We start from the raw sequence: 25,629 nt of genomic DNA, 5'->3' as shown, positions 1-25,629 counted from the left end.
CGGGCAGAGGCCGCCAGCCAAGCCAGCCGGGTACCCTCTCCTCTCCCACCGCGCTCGGCGCCAGCTACCGCCCGGCGTAGTCCCCGCCTCCTCCTCCGCCTCCGCCTCCGCCGCCCGCCTTCCCGCCTCCTCCCTCTGGCGGCAGAGGCACAGCCTGTCAGCGCTGAGCCCGCCTCCTGCACCCAGCCCAGACACCAGAAGGCTGGGCGGGCGGGAGAGAAACGCGCTAAGAGGCCTAAAGAAGTTGGTGGGGGCGGAGAAGGGGGGCGTTACTGAGTAGAGAGGGAAAGAGGAGCGGTAACACCCCCTCCTCAGTCCAAACACTACTTTCAACTGGAGAGTTTCAACTTAGAGGCCTGAGAACGCAGAACCTTCTCCAGTTAAGTGATGTGCTCAAATTTGTCGTTCGCTAGTCTCTGCTAAAGGCTCAACACTGAACAGAAATAGAAAAGACTGGAAGACCATGAAGTTATATGTCATCTTTAAAAACTATTAAATATCCATTAAATGTGTGTGTGTGTGTGTTGGGGATGGGGGTAAAGTTCATATTCTGATTGGCGTAACTATTTTTGAATCTGGAGACTTGATCTTTTCCATTCTTGTAAGAAATTATTTTCTTGATCAAGATTATCTTTATGCATACCTCTGCCAGACTGATTCAGTTCAGTGATAAGAATATTTACTGCCATTTATTTAGAGCTCACTATAGGCCAGGTCTTTTTAAATGCACTTCCAAGTTTACATCTCTCAACAATTCGGAAACACATTTTAAAGATGCAGAGAATTTATGTCACTTCCTAGAAGTCACATACCTAATAAGTAGCTGACCTGATGTGAATTCAGAGTGTGGACCCCAGAATTTATAAATGTTGTAAACTTAGGTACCAGTCACAATCTCAAACCAAGAGTTCGTTGTTTAAAAAATAGCAATAATGCTTTATCTGAAGATTAAAACAAATAAAATTTTGGTGTACATTTATACAAATTCAAAGAGCACTTGTTTCAGAATCTATATATAATGTCCATGATAATACAAAGGTTAATAAATATAAACACACCAGTTTCACCAGTAGGCTGTTCAGATAGAAGACATTTTGTAGTAGGGCTTTTTGTGTGACCTAAAGTAAGCATGGGAAAGTAGAGGTAAGAGAATGTTTTCATGAATGTTCTCAAATCAAATTTGGAAACATAGGTTATTGTTTTCCAACACACACATAATATCTCAAATATAAAACAGAGCACAACATAGTCTGAGTGGACTTTTCCTTTCCATCAGTACCTTAACACACTGAAAGTTATTTCAGGTTTTAAACTGTTTGACACAATAGTTTATTGTTCTGGTGATCATTCCCATAAAATCAACTCCAAAACATTGTATATTTTATTTTCAGAAACTTAATTTCATTTTTTTCCTATCTGAAATCATATAAACTTTTCAGGAAAAAATGCCTTGTACTTGCCCTTTGTTCTGAAAGTTTGGCAATGTTCTTTGGCCAAAAGCAATAAAGTTCTGACTTGCCACTTAGTTTATTAGGCTCACAGCTAGTCCTCCTGAAAGGACATTATCTCCAAATTGCCTCCCTTTCTGGGTGGTACTCTGTGCTTCCATCCCAGCCCTGACTCTTCACCCAATCAAAACTTGGGTCAGTTGTTGAGTGTTACAAAGAATACCTAATAAACCAATTCACCAGGCAATAATGGCTGATAATAGCTTTATGTGTGGCCTCATCAGGGGTATGTCTGTGCCACCTAAAGACTGTGACTGAGTACTATCTTAAGTAGATGGGGTTTGAGCTGCAAGGACTGTGGCTGAGGGGGATTTGTGGGATGGGAATAATGCAGAAGTCCTTCCCAGAATTCTTTTTTGTTCTATGAAGACCTAGTCAATCTATAAAGAAAAAAAATGACACACTAGAAAAGATCAGGCCCAAATATAGAAGGGAACCTGTGATCTGAACAGCTTCTGAACCTGAGAGTTCACATGCTCCATCTCAAATGCCCCTTATATAGTTTTATCTTTGCCTCAAGTCATCCTCTTCAAAAAAAATCACTTTAAAATGTCAGTTGTCTGGGAATGATTATACATTGATGTAAACAGTTTCACCTAGCAATAAAACCAGCTTGAGAGAATAGGATAGATGAACTTGATACAGACATAGTGATATAAAACAGAAACTACCAAGACAGGTGTGCAAGAAATACCACATCCCCTTTTCTAAGAGTCAACCTGTTTCAAACAGAGTCTAACCAAGAAAATAGAGACCACTTCGAATATCTACAAACAGGGATAACTGAAAGCAAGGATTTGGTAACAGGGGGATGGAAGATCTCAGAAACTAAACATGGGGATAGTGTAGTAATCCAGAAATTAGTAACCACAGCCCCTAGCTAGGGAAATAAGAGAGGAGGCAGGGTTACTGGAGCCCTGGGGCCAGGCAGTGTGGCCAGCTAGTGGGAACTGCTGCACAGAGGAGACACAGTCACTGCCAAAGCAGCATCTATGGCAGGGGAAGGAGAAAATGTACCACAAATTCTCTTCTCCGCCTTCTGATTCCCTGCCAGTATCTTCCATTGGCCAAACCCGTAAGCAGCTGCCATAAGAACTAGGGAAACAGGATGCAGGAGTCTGCCCACCAAGACACCAAAAACAGGGTAAAACACAGAATGTGAATGTGCCAAGTTTCAGCATATCCTTTTATTTCACTTTCAAGGCTTTAATCTTTCTTCCGGATTTCCTCCACTCCCTTGGGTAGAGACAAAGTTCCAAGGGCATATACCATTCCGTGCTATGAATGGGTGGTGGTGATAGGGAGTGGGGGAAGGCCCTTTGCCTTTTACTCATCTGTCCACCAGAGGTTTCTTTCATATTCTCTTAGAACTATGGCCACATGCTGCATAGACAGGATGGGTCTGCCATACAAATCTGGTTTTTCTTTTCAGCTCTTCCTAGCTCCAGCACTTCTTGAGGCCAGAGAAATATTGGAGGTCTGATACCTTTCTGCTAAGCCTCACACATCTTCAGTCATTCATACTGAAGGGCTCATGTGACATGCTGATCTCTGCCTCTTCTGTCCAGATACAGAAGGATCTCTTCTTAGGGAAAGGTTTTCTCTTCCTTTTGTCTTTTCCAGACACTCTTCCTTTGCCAGCAAACTCTTTCCTCTCTCTAGGCCATAGACTGTTGGCAATAAAAAGAAGACAAAAGAATAAATATTCTGTTAGGCAACTCCTCTATGCCCTGTCACACATCTCTCCTGATGCAACAAACATAAGGGTAAGTACAAAATTGAAAAAAAAAAAATCAAATATCAATGTCTCATCATATTATCCAACCCTAGAAGTATGAGACAGTGGGTACTGTGTGAACCAGATTTGGGGACAGCAGCATATCCATGCGGAGGTGTCCAGCCGGAGGTTGGAAATGTGAATGAGATGATAGACATAGACCAGATACAATTACTAGTGGATCTACTTCCATGAAGATGAAAACTTTAGGGGTAAGGAAAAGTCTTTCTTCTAACAAAAGAGAACTTCAGGAAGGAGATGCGTACTGCTCTTCAGCTCACTTTAGACCACATGTAACTCAACATTCACATCCCTCTTGTTTATCACTTGAGCCTGTACACAGTTGTTCCCTAATTATAGAACATTCTTCATTCCTGCCTCTGAGTCCAACTCATTTCTACCCATTCCCCTGCTTTCAGTGTAGATGTCACAACTTCTGGGAAGAGTGATTTGATTCTTGATTACTATCAACGTTTGTCCTTTCTTCATCTAACACTTTCCACAGAGTGCTGAAACAGACTGTCTCTCCCTCTGGACTCTGTGTTCCCTTTGGACATGAACTATGTCTAACCCCCAAAGTAAGCCCAGAGACTGACATATAATAGACGCTCATTAAATTTTAGTTTGTTTTAATAGAAATAAGGGGAAGAAGATCCTGCAGTAACGCTGCTAGAGCCAGCTTTTATCTGAGTCAGGAGAATTGATTGCTAAATTTTCAGGAATGTTGCAAGCTGGTTCTTAAATCAGTTATGGAGGGTGTATTTACACTATGGAAATTGGCAAACACTATGAACAGGGCTCCCCGTCTCTTTAGTCTCCCCACCCACCTCCAAAAGCAAGGTTATAAGCATACTCCAGATGAGGGTCAAAGGTCCCTCCTGTGTACAGAGTAGCAAGGTAGATCAGAGAATTAAATTGTGTAACTTCCAAAATATTTTTTTCATAGAGCAAAGTATAATTAGAGTTCCCTAATTTGCCTGGAAAGTTCTATTTGACTTTTAATTATATTATAAAAATAGGGAAAATAGAGGCAGAAAAGGAACAAGAATAAATTTGAAAGTAAATGTCATAAGATAGTATAAATTATGTAAATGTCTTCTGGGTTTCAGCTTTGACAGCAGCTTGCTGTGGGACCTGGGGTTGGTCACTAAATTATAAACTTCTTAAGAAACATCTCTGAGTTGTGTTTGTATATGAGTCTCTCTGAATACTTACACTGGCAAATAATAAGTACTCAAAAATTATCACCTTAATTTTGCTAAGTTAAACTTTACTTCTCTTGGCCTCAGTTCCTTCATCTGCAATTAAGAGATGAGACACAGGCTCTCAAGAGGGACTAATAAATAGCACCCATATTCCCTGCCTCATTCCAAATAAACAGATAAATAAGGAAAAGGCATATAGATGTAGCCAATTGTTTCTGTAAAACTGGGGGACATAGTTTAGTGTAAAATTACAGTGGCCCCACTTTAAAAAAAAAAAAAAAAAAAACTTATAGGCAACTTTTGATCAGGCAGGCCTCCTCACATCATGATTCAGGAATTGAGGAACACTGACATCCATGTAGGTGCTTCATCCCCAAGAAGGCAAGGACAGCAGCTAAGGAGAGCATGCCCAATTTAGTTCTCCAGTGAGATTACTTCTTTCCTTGGGAGGGATAGAATGAGGTGGTAGAGATAGACCAGAGATATAATTACTAGTAGATCTACTTCCATGAAGATGAAAACATTAGGGGTGAGGAAAAGTCTTCCTTTTAACAAAAGAGAGCACCAGAACATCTTCAGAATCCCTTCCAGTTCTGACTTATTGAAGCATACCATGTGCCAGACCTGTGTAGGTAACTGAGAACACAAAGAGAAGACGAAACAGTGCCCTTGAGGAATTGAAGGTCAAGTAAATAAGGCAGATAAGTAATTATACAATCATAATTTAGTGTCATAATATTCTATGATTCTTTCTTTGATTTTCTGAAGATGTGCTTATATGGGAAAATGAGGCCCAAGACTCCAAATAACTGACATGCAAACTTGCAAAATTAAGCTCCATGATTGTTTGAAGAGAAATTTCGGGAGTTTCCCTCCGTGGGGCCTGAGAATCACATAACTCTTTCAAATCACAATATTTTCATCATGGAAGTAAGTGAAATTAACAAAGTTTATCAATATTAATTGTTCATAGTCAAGATGTGCCCCAAACACTGGTCTATGTAAACTAATATGAAGTAACCTCCAAAATAGAAAAGTAAATAAAAATAATGTATAAAACAATGGGTTTTATACTACATGATTGTGGGGAAAAATGTTATGGAAAAAAATGTGCTCTTCTCTGTGTTAAAATGAAATGAGACTTCTCCTGGGAAGATGGAGTAGATATACTTCTCCCTGTTCTTCCCACAAAATACAATGCAAAATCCCGGATGTTTCATATAAAACAAATGTAAGAAGACTGAAAGGAATACAGATAATGACAAACCAACTAGAGGTTTTTTGTAACATCTCCCTTTAAAATGGTTACAATTGTGAAATCACTGGATTTTCTTTTTGCCTCATGTATCACAGAATTGATGTCAGAGAAGATAGCAAAAATAACAATGAATGAAGCTAGAAAAGAAAAAAAGTCTAACAAAATCTTACACTCTTTAGCCAAAGGACAAGGAAAGGGGAAGACCACAAAGACAGAAACTTTTAGCTTTATTCCAGTAAAACACACAATTTTTTTTCAATTGATTAATTAACTTTAAAAAATGTGGCCCAGTAGAAACCAAGTGGAAAGCATGAACTTTCACCTTTGCTATGCTGTGGGCATTTCAACACCAAAACCTCACTGGTGTCAGAGAAGGTTAACTGAGAAGTAAAAATAAATTTCTCTCCTTTGTGGTGTTAGTGGGAGCCCCTGGGAAGTCTATGTTTCCATTCCATCTAGTGGCACAAGGAATTCTTTCCACTTCCTAGTCCGGTAGAGTCAGAGGAGGTCGAATGATATTAGTGAAAACACCTTGAGGAGCAGAAACAAAGCAATCCTAACGTTTTCCATGCAGGTTGCATCAACAGAGGTTTGTTGGAGAGCCAGATTCCTGCCTAACCCACCTCCCCAGAAGTGATGAGGAGTCCACTCATTCTGGTACCAACAAAGGTTGAGTGGAGAACCTGGACATTTATTACCACCTGCACTTTCCCTTGTCCTGCCAGAGGTGCCCAGAGAAGTGCTGAGGTCAGAAGCTTAAATAAAACCCAACATCTCACAAAATTTTCAAGTTAAAGATCATTCATTAAAATCAGAACAATCTCAACTTATGAAAAAAGACAATCTATAGATGCAGTGCCTGCATTGAGGGGACACAGATTTCATAATTATCTCACAAAAATTTTTAAGCAATTACAATAAAAATGCTTTAATAAGCTATTATAAGAATGTTTGAAACATAGAAAATGAAGCAAGATGCAATGGTGCATTCCTAGGTTGAGGTATGAGAAATGATTAAATCTAGGAGTAACACACCTTCACCACTTTAAAAATAGAAAGATTAATAGAAGAAATAGAAAGTCCCAGCCAAAAGTCAAGCATAATAGGGCATGCCTATAATCCCAGTGACTCAGGAGGCTGAAGCAATAGAATTTGTAAATTCAAGGTCAGCCTAAGCAACTCACCCAAACTGCCTCAAAATAAAAAATAAAAAGGGCTGGGGATTTAGCTCAGTGGTAAAGTAAAGTACCTTGGTTCAAGCTCCAGTACTGCTGCCCTGCCCACCCCCGCCCTAAAAAAAAAAAAAGAAAAGAAAAGAAGTCTCAGCAAAGAAATAGAAAATATAATGAGAAATGAAAAGAAAATTTTAGAACTGAAAAATACAGTAGTGAACTAAAAAATGCAATGGATGAGCCCTAAATCATAATGAAGATGACAAAGGAAATAATTTGGGAAGTAATTATTTCAGGAAGTACCATAAGGAAGTAGAAATTATCCAACCTAAATAACGGAGGAATATTAGGCTAAGAAAATAAATAAACAAGTGGATTCTTGGGAATCTGTAGGACTATGAAAAAGGTGTATCATTGATGTCATTAGAGTCTTGGAGGAGAGGAGAAAGATGACAGTGTTGAGAACTTACTGTTAATAAATGTCGAACTCTTTCCAAATTTGGCAAAAGGCAAGCCAAAAGGTCAAGAGCTGAAAAATAATACTAAAGAGGAAAATCTTCCCAAAATACTCACTAAAACACATTGTACACACATTTATGACAAAGCAATCCTAAAAGCAGCAGGAGAAATATTATAGTTCATCTGTAACATTATGGTTCAGATATGAGGTGTCCCCCAAAAGCTCATGTGTGAGACAATGCAGGAAAGTTTAGAAGTGAAATGATTGGGTTGTGAGAAGCTTAACCTAATCAGTGCATTAATCCCCAATAGGGATTAACTGGGTGATAACTGAAGGCAAGTAGGGTGTGGCTGGAGAATGTAGATCATTGGGGTTGGGGGTGTGCCTTTGGGATCTATATTTTGTTCCTGTGAGTAGAGCTACACACTACTACTACTCTCTCTGTGCTTCCTGAAAGCCATATTCCCAGCTGCTTTCCTCTGCTACACATTTCTGCCTCACCTCATGCCCCACAAAATGTCAGCCACTTATGGACTGAGACCTCTGAAACTGTGAGCTCCAAATAAACTTTTTATCCTTAAAATTGTTCTTGTTGGATCTTTTGGTCATAGCAGTGAAAAACTGACTAAAGCAGAGAAAAATAACTCAGATGATAGCAGATGTTTTATCAGAAGCCATGCAGGCCACAAATAATTTGCTGAAAGAAAAAAAAGAAACTATTATCTCAGAATCCTATACCAGCTAAAATATATTTCAGAACTGAAAGGAAAAAACAAGATATTTGCAAGTTAAGAAGAACTAAAAGAATTTGTCAATTTCAGACCAACCCTAAACAAAAGATTAAAGAAAGTTTTAAACAGAAGGGAGACAATAAAAGAAGGAAATTTGGTACACCATAAATGAAGAAAGAATAAGTATGGTAAGTACGATAGAAGTTCCTTTTACTCTTGATATTTGATGGAGTAAGCTAATATTATAACACTGTCTAATGTGATTCTAATGTATATAGAGGATATACTTAAGATAGTTACAAGTAGTGGAGGGTAAAGGAGGAAGAAAACTTTCAAACTTGAACTGACAATATGACAGCACCAGCAAACAGTAATAAATTGTGTATGAATAGTGTAATACCTAAACCAACCACTTAAAATCTCCACAAAGAGGTACAGTCAAAACATGTTATAGATTCATAAAAACAGAACTCTAAAATTAATGCTCAATATACATGGGAATGCAAGAAAGGAAAAGAGAACAAAGAGGAAACAAAAAATAAAACAACATGTTGAAGCCTATGATATCAATGCTTACCTTAGACAGGGAGTGTAGCTCAGTGTGAGAGTGCTTGCCTTGCATATGTGAGGCCATAGTTTGATCTACAGAACACACACACACACACATACACAAATAAATTTACATTGAATATAAATAGCCAAGTACACAGTAAGAAAAGATTGGCAGAGTGGAATTAAAAGTCATTAAACTGTATCTACAGGAACATAATTTTGAATATAATAACATAGATATAGGCAGGCAGGTTGAAAGTAAAAGGACAGAAAAAAGATATAAATATTATTGGAAACAAAGCAAGAATAGCTACACTGACATCAGATAAAGTATTCTTCTTAGCAAATAAAATTACCAGACACAGAGAGGGACATTACATAATGATAAAGTTGTCAATACATCCCAAAACCCAATGTATAGACATCAAACAACAGAGCTAAAAGATATGGACTCAAAACTAATAGAACTAAAAAGAGAGATAGGCAAATATACAATTATAGTTAAAAACACAAATAACATTTGATAGAACAATAAGACACTAAATCAGAAAGAATCAATAATACCATCAACCAGCAAGAATAAATTGGCATCTATGGAACATTACACAAGAATAGAAAAATGCAAAATCTTTTCAAGTGCCCATTGAATATCTATGAAGGTGTATCCTGGTTCATAAAACAAACTTCAACAAATGTAAAAGAATTGAAGTTATGCAGAGCATTTTCTTTAATCCAATGAATCAAGATGAAAGTCAATAACAGAAAGGAAACAAGAAAACATCCAAGTACTTGAAGCAAAACATCACCTTTCTAAATAACACCTGGATAAAAGAAGGAGACTCAAAAGGAAGAAAAGAATTCATTCAACTGAGTGAAAATGAAAATAGAAAATACAGAATGTGTGGGACACATGTAAAGCAGGGCAGAGAGGGAAATTTATAGCACTAAATGAATGCATTAATTACAGGAAGAAAAACTCAGATCAATAATCTATGCTCTCATACCAAGAATATTTAAAAAAAGGAAAATAAACTCAAAGGAAAACAAGTAGAAAGGACATAATCAAAATGCTAACAGAAATCAGTGAAATTGAAAAAAATGAAAGAGAAAGTGAATGAAACAAAAATCTGTTTCCCTGAAAGGATCAATAAAATTGTTAAACCTCTAGCAAGAGTTACTAAAAGAGAGAGAAGACCAAAATGGGAACGACCCAATAAACCAATAATGGGAACACATCAGAGGATATAAATACAGACCCTACAGATATTAGAAGAATAATAAGAAAATATATGAAACTTTGCATTCAGAGATTTCAGAACTTAGATGAAATTAACCAATTCCTTGAAAAGTACGAACTGTCACAACTCACCAATATGAAAAAGGTAATATGAATAGTCCTATACCTCTTAAGGAAATTAAAATTATAATTTAAAACATTTCAAGTAAAGCCATCTCTGGGCCAAGATGATCTCTTTGGAGAATTTTTCCATATGTTTAACGAGGAATTAATATCAACAAAGTTGTTCTCACTCTCAGTCAACACAGTATTGAAAGATCTAGTTAGTACAGTAAAGCAAGAAAACAAAATGGAAGAAACAGAAGTGCCTCAATTTGTAGATGACATATTATCTATATAAAAACCCCAAGGAATCTAAAAACAGAACCAAAAAGAAAAATGCACTCTAAAAAGTAAATTCAGCAAAGTTATAAGATACAAGGTGAATGTATAAGAATCTAGTTATGTACTAGCAATGAATATGTGAAGACCAAAATAAAAATTACAGTATAACTTATAATTTCCAATCACTTCAAATGGCAAATAACCTAGGTCTAAATGCAACCAAAGGTATGAAAGACTTGGGTGCTGAAAACTACAAAGAAAAAAAACTGATAAAAGAAATGTAAAAAAAAAATCTAACTAAACTTAGAGATATTTGTGAATTGGAAGGCTGAATTAGTAAAAATGTCAGTTTCATAATCTACGTGGTGGCCACAATGATCTTGGCAAAGAAAAAGAAAGTGGAGGAATAGGTAGACTGCATTTTAAAACTTACGTAACTATCATAATCAAGGCTGTGTAGTATTAATGGAAGGGTAGACACAACCAAATAAACTAACAGAAATACAACAAACTGATTTTTGACATAGATGCCAAAGCAACAAACAGAGAAAGACAGACATTTCAACAAATTGCAAAATAAATAAATAATGAAAAAATAATTAAAAAACCAACTTAGGTCTTACACAAAGATTACCTTAAAATTACCTTAGAAATTACACTGTATACAAAAATTACCTCAAGTGAATCAGACTTCAATATAAAATGTAAAGCTTATAAAACATTTGGAATACAAGCATAAGACATTTGGAATCCGAGGCTAGGCAAACATTCATGGGTTTAACATGAAAAAAATTATTCATTAAAGGAAAAATTGATAAATTGGACTTTGTTAATATTAAAATCCTTTGCTCTACTTAGACTTTGTCAAAAGGATAAACAGACAAACTAAAAACTAGGCAAAAATATTTGCAGACCACATATCTAAGAAAGGACAAGTACTTAGAATATATAATACAGGTCATAAAATTCAACAGTAAAGAAGTCAAATACTCCAAAAATGTGCAAAAGATAGTAGAGTCATTTCACTAGTAAGATCATATAGGTGGCAAATACGCATACAAAAAGATGTTCAAGAACATTAACCACTAGAGAACTGAAAGGTAAAACCACAAAATATCACCACTGACTCTCACAGTGACAACACCAAATGCAGATGAGGACATAGAGGAACTAAATCACCTGTACTTTACCAGTTAGAATGTAAAATTGTACAGTCACTGGGAAGCACTTTGGAAAAACAATCTGGAAAATGAATTTGAAAATAATTAAACATATAATCACATAAGACCCAGCAGTTCTTACCCTTCTAAGCATTTATTTGAAACAAAAATGTATATTTATTCATAAATTTGTACATGAATGCTTAGAACATCTAACTTTACTCATAATGACTCCAAGCTAGAAATGAACAGATGTCCTTCATTAGGTGAAGAGCTGAACTGTAGTGCATCTATATGGTGGCATACTGTTCAGCAATAAAAGGGAACAAACTACTCATATTGCAACAATCTGGATGAATCTCCAGTGGCTTTTGCTGACAGAAAAAGACTAATTTTAAAAGACTATGAATTGCATGATTCTATTTCCATTTGTCATTCTGGAAAATGACAAAATATTAGAAATGGAGAACAGATAGTTGGTTGTCAGGAATGAAGCAGAAAATGGGGATGGGACACAAGTACAAAAGGGCACTATATGGCAAATTTGTGATTAATGTACATATTTTTGTGTCCTGGCTGCATCAAGATCAATATTCTGGTGGGTATTATAGTTTTGATACTGTACTATGAAATAAAATTATATAGCACTATAATATGAATTATCATTGGGCAAAACTGGATAAAGAGTATAGGGGATCTATTTTTTCCTATAATTGATTGTGGTTGTACATTTACCTCAAAATAAAATGTTATTTTAAACTGAAGTGTAAAAGCAATACATATGCACATTTAGAACTTAACTCTAGAATCATACCTAATAAGTGGAAAACACTGGATCTCGTTAGGAAAGAAAAGTCTATGACTGGGGAACAGAGGCAAGACGTAAACTTTTTACTAAATAGTCTTTCATAAATCTTGAATATTGATTATGTTAAATGGATGCCCATTCAAAAAAATTTTTTTTAATTTAATATCAGTTTAAATTCTCAGTCAAAACTCAAGGTATTCCTATTGCCAACAGTCTTGTCAATTTGTTAACTTTCTAGTCTAAAAGTACATGTAGTGGCTTTTTATCCTTTTAATCATTAACCTACTGTAGTATTACAGCTTCTAGATCCTCCCAAACACAGCCAAAAGCTTAATCATTTTTAATTATGAAGAGTCACTTCTGTAAACTCATTCTTTTCCCTGAAAAAAAAAAGTAATGAAAATAATTTTTGTTCCTATTGTTGTGAACTATTGCATGTATAGGTCAGTTGAGCAGCCTTGACATCTTCTTTTTTTAAAAAAATATTTTTTTAACTGTAGATGAACATAACACTTTTATTTTTATGTGGTGCTGAGGATCGAACCCCATGCCTTCCACATGCAAAACAGGCACTCTACCACTGAGCTAAAATCCCAGGCCCCAGCTTGACATCTTATGTCATCAAATTTCTTTACAAGATACAACGTGACCTGGGGCAGGGAGATGGCTTACACAGTAAGTTGGTCAGGGCTGGCTCTCTCTCTGCAGCTGGCTAGTGGCAGGGCTGGGATTTGAACTCAGGCTAAGGGTCCCTGGAGTGTGTTGCCTTGGTGCCGTGGACTCCCCAGTAGGCCCGCCCTGGACACACCTGTGACATGAAGTCCCGGTGGGGCTGGGAATGACCGATCACTGGCTCTCAGACGCATGGCAGAGGCGCTATAGCAGGGGGGTAGAGATAGCATGGATTTTGAAAGCATAAGATTTCTATCCATGTGACCTTGTTCAAATGGTTTAACACTGTTTCCTCATCTCTAAAAGAGATAATAATATCTCTTTTTTTCCAGATTACTTTCAGAATTAATATAAGCTATCTGCAGTGTCTGCCAACAGTGGTGGCTCAAGCTAAAATTATTGAAAGAAAAAAATTCAGTTTCAGAAAACAAAGCACCCACTGAGGTAAGCTAGAGGGAACTTACTGCTCTGTACAACAATGTCAAGTGTATCTCATCTTTTTGTCATAAATGGAATGTTATAGCCTATGGATTTAGACTCTTGTGGTCTAAGATGGCTGTGTGTGTGTGTGTGTGTGTGTGTGTTTCTTTAGTTATTCCTGGGAAGGGGGAAAATCATGACTATACCTTAAACCTTAGGATACTCCACATTTGTGATAACAAAGTCCCCCGGACTGACTTTTCTGCTGATGTTTCCTCCATGTTGTTCCACACTGAACAACTCAGAGGTTGAAAATATAGATGGTTGGAGATTATTTCATCTTATTGATTGCACTTTCAGAGGAAGAGTACAAAACTAGGGCAAGACAAGTCCCTGTGGGGGTCAACGGTAGAGTTTTTCTAAAAAAGAGAGGGTCACATTTTGGAAGGAAAGTAAGAGAAGGCTCAAGAACAAGGGAGAAATGACATATGCCCTTACATGTGATCTCTTGGAAGTGGTTGTAATTAACTTTCTTTAGTTCCCAAATCTTCAGGGAAAACTGTTTCACCCATAGAGCTGCATTGATTGCTCATGCTCTGGGGCATCTAAGCTTCATGGTAATGAAGTACCGGATTTTCCTAGTACACCAGTTCACAAGAGTCCAGCCTGGCACCCTTACTATGGAGGACAGATGGGAGCCTCAAATGATAGAAAGCTACAGTGGAACTGGGGTGGTGAGGGGATGCAGAGTGAAGAGGCAGTTGCCAAGCTGAGGCCTCAAGAGTGGATGTGAAATGAACCTCCTTGTTCACACATCCTGTGGAGAAACTGACATCAGAAATGGGTGGAGGCAGCCATGAAGATTACACTCGGTGGAGGACGCATTCCTTCTCAGACATGAAACTACCCTTAATGAACCAAGCTTCAGTTCTTGCATTCACCTCTCCTGTTCTTTCCTTGGGTGCTTTGTTTCATCACAAGCAAACTTCCAAAGTCACAGGATTGTTAGCTGCGTAGTCACCTAACCAAAGCTGACAACAAATTGATCCGAGTACATTTTAACAGGTAAGTGCTTATTAAATCAATAGCTTGACACTGGTAATATGCTGTATCTATGTTTGCATCCACCTAATTGAGGACAGCATAAAGAGATACACAGTTCTATACATATTAAGCTAGTGCATATCCAACCAAACCTACAGATATATGTGATGTTTTCTTGATTTTTCAATATTGCTTTAATAGCCAAGGGTTAGATATGTTTCTAAAATGATGTAGGAGAATAAATTTTTAAAACAAGCCTTCATGTGAGTTTCCAGTTGCCGTTTCGAAGTCCCCATAATGGCATATTATAGCTCTAACATTCCCTTCCCGAAGTATTCTGCCTTAGTTGATGCACAATTTGCATGTACTAAATTCTTAATTCAAACTATAATTTAGTCAAAAGGACAATCAAATCACAGGACTTTCATATAATCATTTAAATAATAGTACACATATGTAAATATGCACCACAAGATGATTATCATTTCTTAAACTTCTTTAACAGAATTTTTTTAAAATTTAAGCCAAATATTCTCCCAAAGTGTGCAGCAGAATTGATAAATAGAAGACTCACAAGGACATAATGTATGGATCCCAGTGTTCACAAATCTCAAATTCAGTACATCCTTCATGAAAAAGGTAGTCTTTTTACAATACTGAATTCTTCTTCTGTTGTACATGACAATGGTCTTGAGTTCTTTTTGAGGGGTACATAGTTAAGGAGGACAAGGTAATATTTAAAAAAGGACTTTACAATTCCTTTTCCCTCTCATCCTATGCTACAGTTTGTCCAACTGAAAAGATCCATTCCCTGGAAAAAAAATCACTGTCCAAGTCACATGAGATGAATTTGAAGTAGAAAATCCAGTTATACTTCTCAAGGGAAATATTCTTGCTGGTACAGAAACCAGTGTGATATTAGAACCCTGCTTACTTAAAAACTGCACCTACCAAGGTAGGTTTGAATGGATTATTGAGATCTTATTGGCTCATTCCTGGACCACACTGAAGGCAAGAGCCCTAAGTTGTTCCCAAGTCCTTCAGGCTAGTCTTTTGTAAGTATTCACTTGAATAAGCTGTTCTCTTACAGAGAACCCCTCAGCATTAACCCCTCTTAACTTCTTACAGAGACTTTTAAGGAAGTGGTACCTCCACTCACCACAAGTTAGCAAGTTTAATCAACAAGTTACCATGTTAGGTACCATAAGCAAGCAGGAAAACCGTGACCTCCTTATAAGGCATCATAATTTCACACAATTACCTTATTGATTGTTTTTGAAACTTCAGCCCATCCTAATGACTCATCTGTCCAGAATTCATAAATCTAATCTTTTTGCTTTTCAGTAACATAAACACCTCAGGGATGCTACCTTTTTAACCACTTCAGAGTCCCAGGCAAAGGAAAACCTTTGCATCTCTGTGTGGTGTTAAATCATCATTGGGTCAGGCAATAAGAGTTGATTCTTGAAATCACACAGAGCAAGCTTCAGGTTTGGCCCATAATTCAAATCTGGGGTGTGTATGCATGGGGGCAGGGGCACAGAGATAGATCAAAACAGAAACAGCGAGAGGAGAGCAGAGCTATCGTTACCTTCCTGGAGAGGTTGCTGATCACCCTTCCTTTCTTTCTTTTTTTATTTATATATGACAGCGGAATGCATTCACTCTTCCTTTCTTTAAACCCAGTATACCTTTAATCACATTTTGTTCTTGCCTTCCATTGCTACAAATCCTGGACTAGTAATTTCCTTCACCCTTATATCCTGGTGATGTGCCATCAGTAGCTCTGTGGTCCAGTTTCTTTGCTTCCTCAAACCTCTTATCCCCCAGGATACTTAGCTGAAGCACTGAGCTCACCCATTCTCTAGGTCTTGTGGAAGGCACGGATCAGAGACCATGACTTTTTCCATTTTTCTATCTCCAACATCATTTAGTGCTAGTACATAGTAAATGCCCAATAACTGTTGAGGGAGGGAAGGCAGGCCGGAAGGAAGGCAGAGAGGGAGGGAGGGAAGCACAGTTTGTAAATAATTTGTCAAATAAAAAAGCCTTGGTGCTTGCATTTTCAGATATGGTATAAAGAGGTTGGTAGCAAGGAAATCCCAATATTTAGGCAATCAGATCCAAGAATTTTCTGGTGTATATGTGTGTGTGTGTGTGTGTGTGTGTATGTGTGTGCGCGCGCATGCGCGAGCGCTTAAGAGAGAGGGAGCAAGACTAACACTTATTGGGATGGTAATGACAAATAGACAAATGTGATGAGGAAGATAATGATAATTCTTACCTAAAACTGACTTCTTTGTTTGTTCTTATTAGTTATAAATGACAGTAGAATATATTTTGACATATTATGCATTTAAGGAGTATAACTTCCCGTTCTTCTGGTTGTACATGATGTGGAATTACATTGGTCATGTATTCATATATATGTACAGGAAAGTAACGTCCAATTCATCCTGCTAACTTTCCTATTCCCATTCCCCCTCCCTTTCCTTCATTCCCCAAACCAAAGTACTTCTAATCTTATCTAGCCCCGCCCTTATGATTTAGCATCCTCATATCAGAGAGAACAATTAGCCTTTGGTTCTTTGGGACTGGCTTATTTCACTTAGCATGATAGTATCCATATTTTTTTTCTTTATGGTTGTGTAACATTCCATTGTGTAAATGTATCACATTTTCTTTATACATCCATCTGTTGAAGGACAACTATGCTGATTCCATAGTTTATGTGGTGCTGAGCTGCTATAAACATTGATGTAACAGTGTCACTGTAGTATGCTGATTTTAAGTTTGTTGGGTATAAACCAGTAAGTGGGATAATTAGGTCAAATGGTAGTTCCATTCCAAGTTTTCTGCTTTTCATATGGTTGCACTGATTTGCAATCTCACCAGCAATGTATGAGTGTACCTTTCCCCCTACATCCACACCAGTATTTATTGTTACTTATATTCTTGATAATTGCCATTCTGACTGGAGTGAGACGGTCTCTCAGTGCAGTTTTAATTTGGATTTCTCATCTACACTTTCTCCTGGATATAGCATCCATTGATGATTTTTAATTAAATGGATCAGAGAAGAGGGGATGGGTAGATAGATAGATAGATAGATAGAGAATGTAAATGGGATAAAATGTTAAGAGTAGTCAAATTTAGATAAAGGTTATGAGAGTATTTTTTCTTTGTACTTTTAAAAATATTCTGCATGTTTGAAATTATTTCTGAATGAATATGGTCATAAAATTTGTTGAAAATGGTAAATCATCTTTAAAGGGACTTTATTAAATATATATATATACACACATATGACTATATATATGTATATATACATATGATTATCTTTAAAGAGAATATAGGGCTGGGGTTATGGCTCAGTGGTAGAGCGCTTGCCTAGCACGTATGAAGGATTGGGTTCAATCCTCAGAACCACATAAAAATAAATAAAATAAAGGTATTGTGTTCATCTACAACTAAATTTATTTTTTAAAAAAGAGAATACATGTGTGTATATGTATATGATTAAATAATAGTTTCAACCCAGTTATAGTTTGGATATGGAATGTTTCCTGAAAAGTTCTTGTACTGAAAACATGATCCCTGATGCCCCAATGTTTAGAGATGAGGGTTTTAAGGCAATGATTAGGGTTCTGATCAGCAAATGGATTAATCCATTGATAGCTGAATGAACTACTGGATGGTAACTATAGGCAGGTAGGTTGAAGGAAATAGGTCCCTATTGTATGTCCTTGGGCTATATCTTGCCCATGGCTCCTCTCTTTCTCTGCTTCCTGGCTGCTATGAGCTGAGAGGGTTTCCTTTTCTACAATGTTCTGCCTCATCTTAAGCCCCGAGCAAGGTATTTAGCTAACCATGGGCCAAGACCTCTAAAACTGTGAGCCAAAATAAACTTTTCCTCCTCTAAGTTGCTCTTGTTGAATATTTTGGTTACAGAGACAAAAAGCTGACTAACACAACCCCCAAATCATGTTAACAAGGATCAAGACGAGGAGGAAGACAAACAAGAGGAAACAGAAAGATAAAAAGCATCTGTTGAAGTGGGCTGAGTCAAAAAAGACAGTTTGGATTGATTTTAACTTGCATAATTAGAAACCTATTTGTTCACCTGTTAAGTTCAGCCAGGAAGTGAAAACCATAAAAATGATTGCAGAAGATAAAAACAAAATAAGCATATTCCTTTTACTGAAAGATAACAAAGGGAAGGGCTCCAAAGCATAAAAGTAAAAATCCTAAAAGAAGATGACAAACATCAGAATAAACATTAACCTTATACCAAGAATGTTAGGGACATAATATTTTCAGAAAATATTCATAATATAATATTAAATAAAGAGTATAACATGTAAAATGTGTTTAGTTTGGTCTTCATTATGTTAAACACACATACACATATTCGACCTACAAAAGAGAGCATAAGTAAATTTATCAATGTAATTATCTTTGGGTAGAGGAATTATACATTATTATTTTAAATTATAAATTTATGATGTTATTCAAAACTCTCTGTAGTGTGCATAGATTATTTTTCCACCCAAATATTAGCTGATTCAAAAAAATAAAACCTTTTCTGTCTCTACTTCTCAAGCTAAATCTAATTAAATGGTGCATAAAATGATATCAAGGCCTTCTAACTAAAATTTTTCATGAAAAATGTACATTTGTCCTTTAGGCAGCATTGCTGAGGTAACATGTTTTATCACCTGAGTTGTTTTACCTGGAACAGTATCCCTCACATCAATTTTAGCTTCATCTTGCTTAAAGGAAAGGTCATATATCAAGAGGTCACAGGACAAACACTAATGTCAGTCAGTTTTGAATAAAGTGGAGAACATTCTCCCATTTCAGAGGACCTAAAAGAAGGGAAGTCTTTCCTTCATAACTGTGATTAGAGTTTGAACAATTGAATGATACAGGATCACACCCAGCAGTGTGTTCTACTTTATGGATTTTCAAAGACAGCATAGAGCATCAATTGATGCTGGAGTCAGATAACCTGGACTTGAGTTCTGGCTCAAAAGTAAGTAAATATCTTGTGTCTTAGTTCCATCATCTATGGAAAGGGGAAGAGAAAAGTACCTACTGTATAGAGTCATTCTGAGGATTTGATGAATTAATAGTTATGCTCTGAACAGTGCCTGACACACAGTGAGTGCTAAAGGAGTTTTAATTAAATAGATAAAATTCACTACTCCCAAGTTATTAGACAAAAATATTTTCATTTACCTCTAGTATTTTGTTGCCTCTCCTAAGATGAAATATTTTTTTCTAGATCTTGTCTTATACAGAATTATGAAACACTGCATTTCTTCATTAGACCCAGACTCCCTCTTGACCTCCAAGTCTTCCAGCTAGAGCCATCTTCAGTCCTTTCTTGATCTTCATTACCTCATCCAAAGCCACCTCTCCCTGTGGATGCGTCCCCTGCAGTCCTGCTCTAGCTTTAGAGGATCATGGCTGGGGGGTAATCTCCACACTCTTTTATTAACAACTTGTTTCTTTGTACAAGGGCTTTCAGAAGAAAAATGATTTAATCTTATCTTTTCCAGAATGGTGTCACACAGAACACTGGTCAAAGAGATGTTAACAAGTGTGCTGAGAGAAAAGGTGTCCTGACCACCTATAATGTCAGTAAGTATGCCGGGTTTAGCAAAAATAACCTTTGTAATTTTGAAAACTCTATAATATGGTAATGTGCAGGCCCCAGTGGGGAGGAAAAAGTGCGCAGCATTTCCCAAGCCTCTTTGACTAGTGAAATATTTTATTTCTCTCTATATTACTATAAACACCAAGAAGAGTTGGCAGAACATTACTTAGAACAAAGCTGCCTTTACTGAAAGGCATGGCATTCATGGTGAAAACAATCCACAGTCTTGCAGAAAGATGCCATTTGAATTACCCCGTTTTTGTGTTGGTGGCCAGAACTGGTTCACTATCATCACACCAGAAGTAATCTAGTCCCTCCCAGCCTGCAACATGCATCCATGCATGTACCATCTATCATCCATGCATGTACCATCTATCAGGGCCACCAGTGCCTGGAGCTGCTCTAGATGAACACCCCTGACTTTGTTTCCTTAATCAAGATGACAGACTTACCCAACAGATTCCCTGGCTCACAGGACTGTGTGCGGAGGATTGGAAAAATCAGACATTCAGGTACAGATTTTTCCCTCCCTTTAGACACTAGAGGATGCATGTCAAGCCCTCCCATGACCACCTGAAAATCTCTTTCTCATTTGCCTGAGAAGGAGCATTACCTGCCCTATGCTGCAGTGGGGATATATATTCCCCCAAAACTTTTTCTAAATAAATTCTCTATAAAAACTATCCTTTCTTTCAACCTATCCATATGCTCTTACATGTTTGAGGTATGTAATGAGCTAAGATTTGCTGTCATTGACCACCCTCTTTGCAAGGGCTGTATCCATGGGGTATTGAAAATTACATTACAAAATGCAAAGATACTTGAAGAATTATGAGAAAATGATGGTAGAAAATGTCACTTCAACATCCTGGTGCACAACCTGTATCTGATTTTCAAAGAGAGAAGAGGTTCTCTCTTATTCACTAGAATCCTCGTGGAGGAAAGGATTTCTGTCCTTTCTACCCCCATATTCCAGAACAAATGCCTGAAGTGTAGTGGGGGGGGGGTCAACAAAAATTTGTTAAATTCATGTGGCATTTTGCAGGTAAGAAAACTGAGGCTTATAAGAGCCAAGTAACTTGTCCATGTTTATATGGCCAAAAAAACATGGAACCAGGATTTGCATAACTAGCAACAGAAAGCAACTAATACAATTAGATATGTGTCTTATTTAAGGTTTTCTTTTACATGTTTCTATGACCTGGCACAGAATTATTTTCACATAGGCTTCAAATTCATCTTATTTTCATCTAGAATTTAGTTGCCCTGCATTACCGATATTCATTCTAAGCTCATCAACCTACTTGACCAACTATCCTCGGGAAGCCAAACTGCCATCTGGTGTTTGATATATGAATTGCAAGTTCAATGTCCCTGGTTTACACAGGTCTTTAAGTCTTTGATCATGGTTTTCTAACATCTGTATTCACTAACTCTTTCAATACTCATAACAACCTTACAGACTCAGAACTATTTGTATGCCCAATTTATATGTGAATTTATACAGCAGTGGGACCTGACTTGATCCCAGGCTATCAAGCTCCAAATCTTACCTTGAATGATTTTATTTTACTGTTTATCTAATGTAGGAGAATTCAAGACTTTCAGATTCAGAAACTCACATTTGAGTAAGCCACAGAAATTTTTCTTAGGTTACAATGAAATGGAAGATGATACATTCAAATACAATATTAATCATGTACAAAAAGAGAGGAGAGTTATTTATATTTATTTTCCTTTGTCTTGAATACTTAATAATGCTTGAGTTCTGATATGCAGTTCTGGTATGCAGTTTCAGGGAAAGAAAATTTTAAAAACACCAAATTAAATATTTAATTAATGTATTTTTCTAGGACTGCCTTAACAAAATACCAGAACAGATGACTTAAAGGACAAAAAATTTATTTTGGCACAGTCCTGGAGGGTAAGAGCTCAATACTGAGGAATTGACAGGGCTGGTTTCTTGTGAGGCCTCTCTCTTTGCCTTGAAGATGGCCTCCTTCTTGCCATGTCCTCAGAGGGTCACCTCTTGGTTTGTGTCCTAATCTTCTTTGATTAGGAAATCAGTCATATGGATAAGAGCCCACCCATATGACCTCATGTTACCTTATCTCTTTAAAGGTCCTGTTTCTAATTGTATTCACAGTCTGAGGTACTGGGGACTAGGATTTCAACATACAAATTTTGGGGGTTAGAGTTCAGCTAATAACAACTATATTTCAAAATTTTAAGGGGTGGGCATAGTGGCACATGCATGTAATCCTAGCCACTCAGGAGACTGAGGCAGGAGGAACGGGAGTTCAAAAGTAGCCTCAGCAATGGTGATGTACTAAGCAACTCAGTGAGACTCTGTGTCTAAATAGGGCTGGGGATGTGGCTCAGTGGTTGAGTGCCCCAGAGTTCAATCCCCAGTAACCCCCCATCAAAAAAGAATAAAATTTAAGGGATAATCCTTAACCAACTCACTCTACTTCAGTAATGTTAAATGTCTTGGGACCGTGTTTTTTTTTTTTTTTAAACTCTGTTACGTTTTCGGGTGTAAATATTTTTGTTCCCTCCCAAACCGATGTGTTGGAAACTTAATCACCAAAAGAACAGTACTGGACAGTGAGGCCTAAGGGCAGGTATTAAGTCACAGGGGCTCTGTCCTCACAAACGGACTAATACCATCATAATGAGGACCTATGGAAGTGTAGTCCCTTGCTCTTCTGCCACATAAGGACGCGATGTTCTTCCCCTCAGGTGGATGAAGCATTCACAGTGCCAAATTGGAAGAGTAACAAGGCCCTATCCTGATGCTGCTCTGCCTTGGATTTGCCAGCCTCCAGAACTGTGAGAGAATAGATTTCTGTTTTTATAAATCACCCAATTTCAGGTATTCTGTTACAGAAGCACAAATTAGATTAAGTCACTCTCCTACATCCTGTTCCTTGTGATTTTACAGGACTTTTCATATCTTTATTAGCCATGTAACTGATGCTAGAGGAACCTGAAACTCTGAATCATTTTGTTATTTACACACACAATTTTTCTTCCTAATTTCTTAGTGTTTCATTGCTAATCCAGGTGAGAAAAACGATAGTCTGGTATTTCATCAAGCATCATGAAACTTAATCATCTTTAGTTCAATAAGCAATATGCAAGAATTCATATGATGCTGTGAAATAATGAGCCTCTTGGAAACATTTCCTTTATGGTTAATAACTTCATAGTTATTTCTCCTAAAGTTAATACTTCACTACCTGAATAGTTTAAAAGAGAACAACTCTCCTTAACTGCATTAGGAAACATGATTAAAACAGATCATTAATCTAAAGTCAGCACATTTTAGAAAAATGAGTAAGGCAAACATTCTAAGTGGGACCAGCTTTTAATTTTGTATTCATTATCTTCATAATGGTTTATATCTTTATAATTAAAATACCTTGCAATTTACAGGGCACTTTCACAGAGCTGTTTTTCCTTTTTTTTAAATCCTCATAATGTGATTGAAGAAAGTATTCTTCTTCTCATTTTATAGCTGAGGAAATTGAGTCTCAGAAAGGTGTTTGTGACATGTCCAGGGATATAGCTAATAAGTAGCAGAGACCAGTCTGGAACTGCTGTGTTCAATCCAGAGTCCTTCAAAAAGGGTTTTAAAGGCTTTCCTTATGTTTATGCTAATCTCAATTTCTAAATTATCTTTCTTCCTCAAGAGATGCCTTTATGAGAAAAGAATTTCATGGTCAAATAAGTTTGGAGGGAATTCTGTCAATTAAATTACTCTTCAGAGTAATCATATATTTATTAGTTTTAAATGCTGTGAAAACTTCTCTATTAATGAAGCCTTTTTAACTTTGTTTAATCTAGTCCAATTTCCAGATATAATTGATCATTGAAATTTTTGTGTCTAGTAATTGCTGCAAACCCCCATAGGACCATTAAAAAAGGCTTAGGTGCTATCTAAAAATGTTTAGGAAATGAATAATTGATTCTGAACACATGAATAATGTTGCTTTAAAAACATGTGAATACAAATGTGGAGCAATGCTTTGTGGTTGATTAATACCAATAGTAATTATTATTAAGCCAAGTGAAAGTAGAATATGCAAGATTTTAAAAATATAATTTTGTTGAGGCACAAATGACATGAATAAAGTAGTAATAGCACATAAATATGTAATAAGAATTTGGGTAACATTATTGTTTTCTATTAATAGATAGAAGTTGATCAGGAGAAAAATTCCTAAGCACCATTGTGCTTGATAGCAGAAGGGCTAAGACTGAGAATTTAGAGGTATGGGAATAAAATTTAATTTTTGAGATTTAAAGCTAATAGGTTGATCTCTATTGCTAGGGAAAAACCTGAGATGGTTACTGCAATGGCTAACACTTTTAAACATAGTGGTATTGTTATATAAGGATTATTCATAGGAGCAATGTTAGAGATTGCCACCTATAAGGAAAGTCAATATTTCATATAAGAGTTTAGCAAAGATTAAAGTCAGAAAGTGGTCTTGAAAGAAGAAAATAAGTGCATGGTTTTGTTTTTCAGTTCTAAGTCAAAAGGACTTGGTACAATGTAAATGCCATTAAAGTAAAAACTATCTCTAATCTTTTATCTGAGATATGTACTGCAATTCACTACCAAAAATTCGTGTTTGGGGAAAAAAAAGAATATATGTTTCACTAATTTGACATTTCTTCCATAAAATTGCTGAAATTTGGAATTAATAAATTTGGAATCGTTGATACTTCAATCAACTTCTCCCCATACACAGACTATATTTAGAGGATACTCTCTACAGGTGTGATTGTAAGCTGAGAACAGTTCTGCAAAATAAAGACTATTCTCAATTCTTAAAAAAATGTGTTTCGTGGAAATTTGTTTCCCAAGTCACTTTAATGAACCATGAACAACTGTTTATAAGAAAACTGAACAAACTAAGCCTACTTTCCTGTTTGGTCAGCAGCATGGCACTGTGGTATTCTACAGAGAGATCATTTGAAAGCTTTCTCTATGATTAAGAGATTTTTCAATATAATCACTCAATAATAAACTAGAGGGTCTTCAAAGAAAATTGAAAAGAAGTTATCTTTGCAACTAGAGAGAGGGATAATTATTTTATGGTAATTTTCTTTCCCTTTCTCCCTCTTTTCTATTAATTTATTTTTATATGACAGCGGAATGCATTACAATTCTTATTACAAATATAGAGCACAATTTTTCATATCTCTGTCTTGTATATAAAGTATGTTCACACCAATTCATGTCTTCATACATGTACTTTGGATAATAATGAGCATCACATTCCACCATCATTAATAACCCCATGTCCCTTCCCTTACCCTCCAACCCCTCTGCCCTAGAGTTCATCTGTTCCTCCCATGCTCCCACTCCCTATCCCACTATGAATCAGCCTCCTTATATCAAAGAAACATTCTGCAATTTGGTTTTTTGGGATAGGCTAACTTCACTTAGCATTATCTTCTCTGCATTATCTTCTCTAACTCCATCCATTTTCCTGCAAATGCCATGTTTTTATTCTCTTTTATTGCTGAGTAATATTCCACTGTGTATATATACCACATTTTTTTAT

General features: G+C 36.7%; 1 protein-coding gene across 29 annotated transcripts in view; it reads right to left on the bottom strand.

Moving 5' to 3' along the window:
* The window catches only part of Ppip5k2 (diphosphoinositol pentakisphosphate kinase 2), a 150,622-nt gene that overhangs the window by 16,894 nt on the left and 108,099 nt on the right, over positions 1-25,629 (bottom strand). For 28 of the 29 annotated variants that reach the window (XM_048811499.1, XM_048811500.1, XM_048811515.1 and 25 more), the window contains one exon: positions 2,676-3,178. The exons of the other annotated variant lie outside the window; for it this stretch is intronic. In XM_048811499.1, the coding sequence (XP_048667456.1) occupies positions 3,027-3,178 (152 nt within the window). In that variant the 3' untranslated portion in view covers positions 2,676-3,026. Of the gene's footprint in view, positions 1-2,675; positions 3,179-25,629 lie in introns of those variants that run through there. 29 annotated transcript variants of the gene reach the window in all.

The sequence above is a fragment of the Marmota marmota genome, unplaced genomic scaffold (assembly GCF_001458135.2).
Source record: "Marmota marmota marmota unplaced genomic scaffold, marMar, whole genome shotgun sequence".
NCBI lineage: Eukaryota > Metazoa > Chordata > Mammalia > Rodentia > Sciuridae > Marmota > Marmota marmota.
The sequence above is the reverse complement of the archived record's forward strand: the minus strand, read 5'-3'. Positions and strand labels throughout refer to the sequence as shown.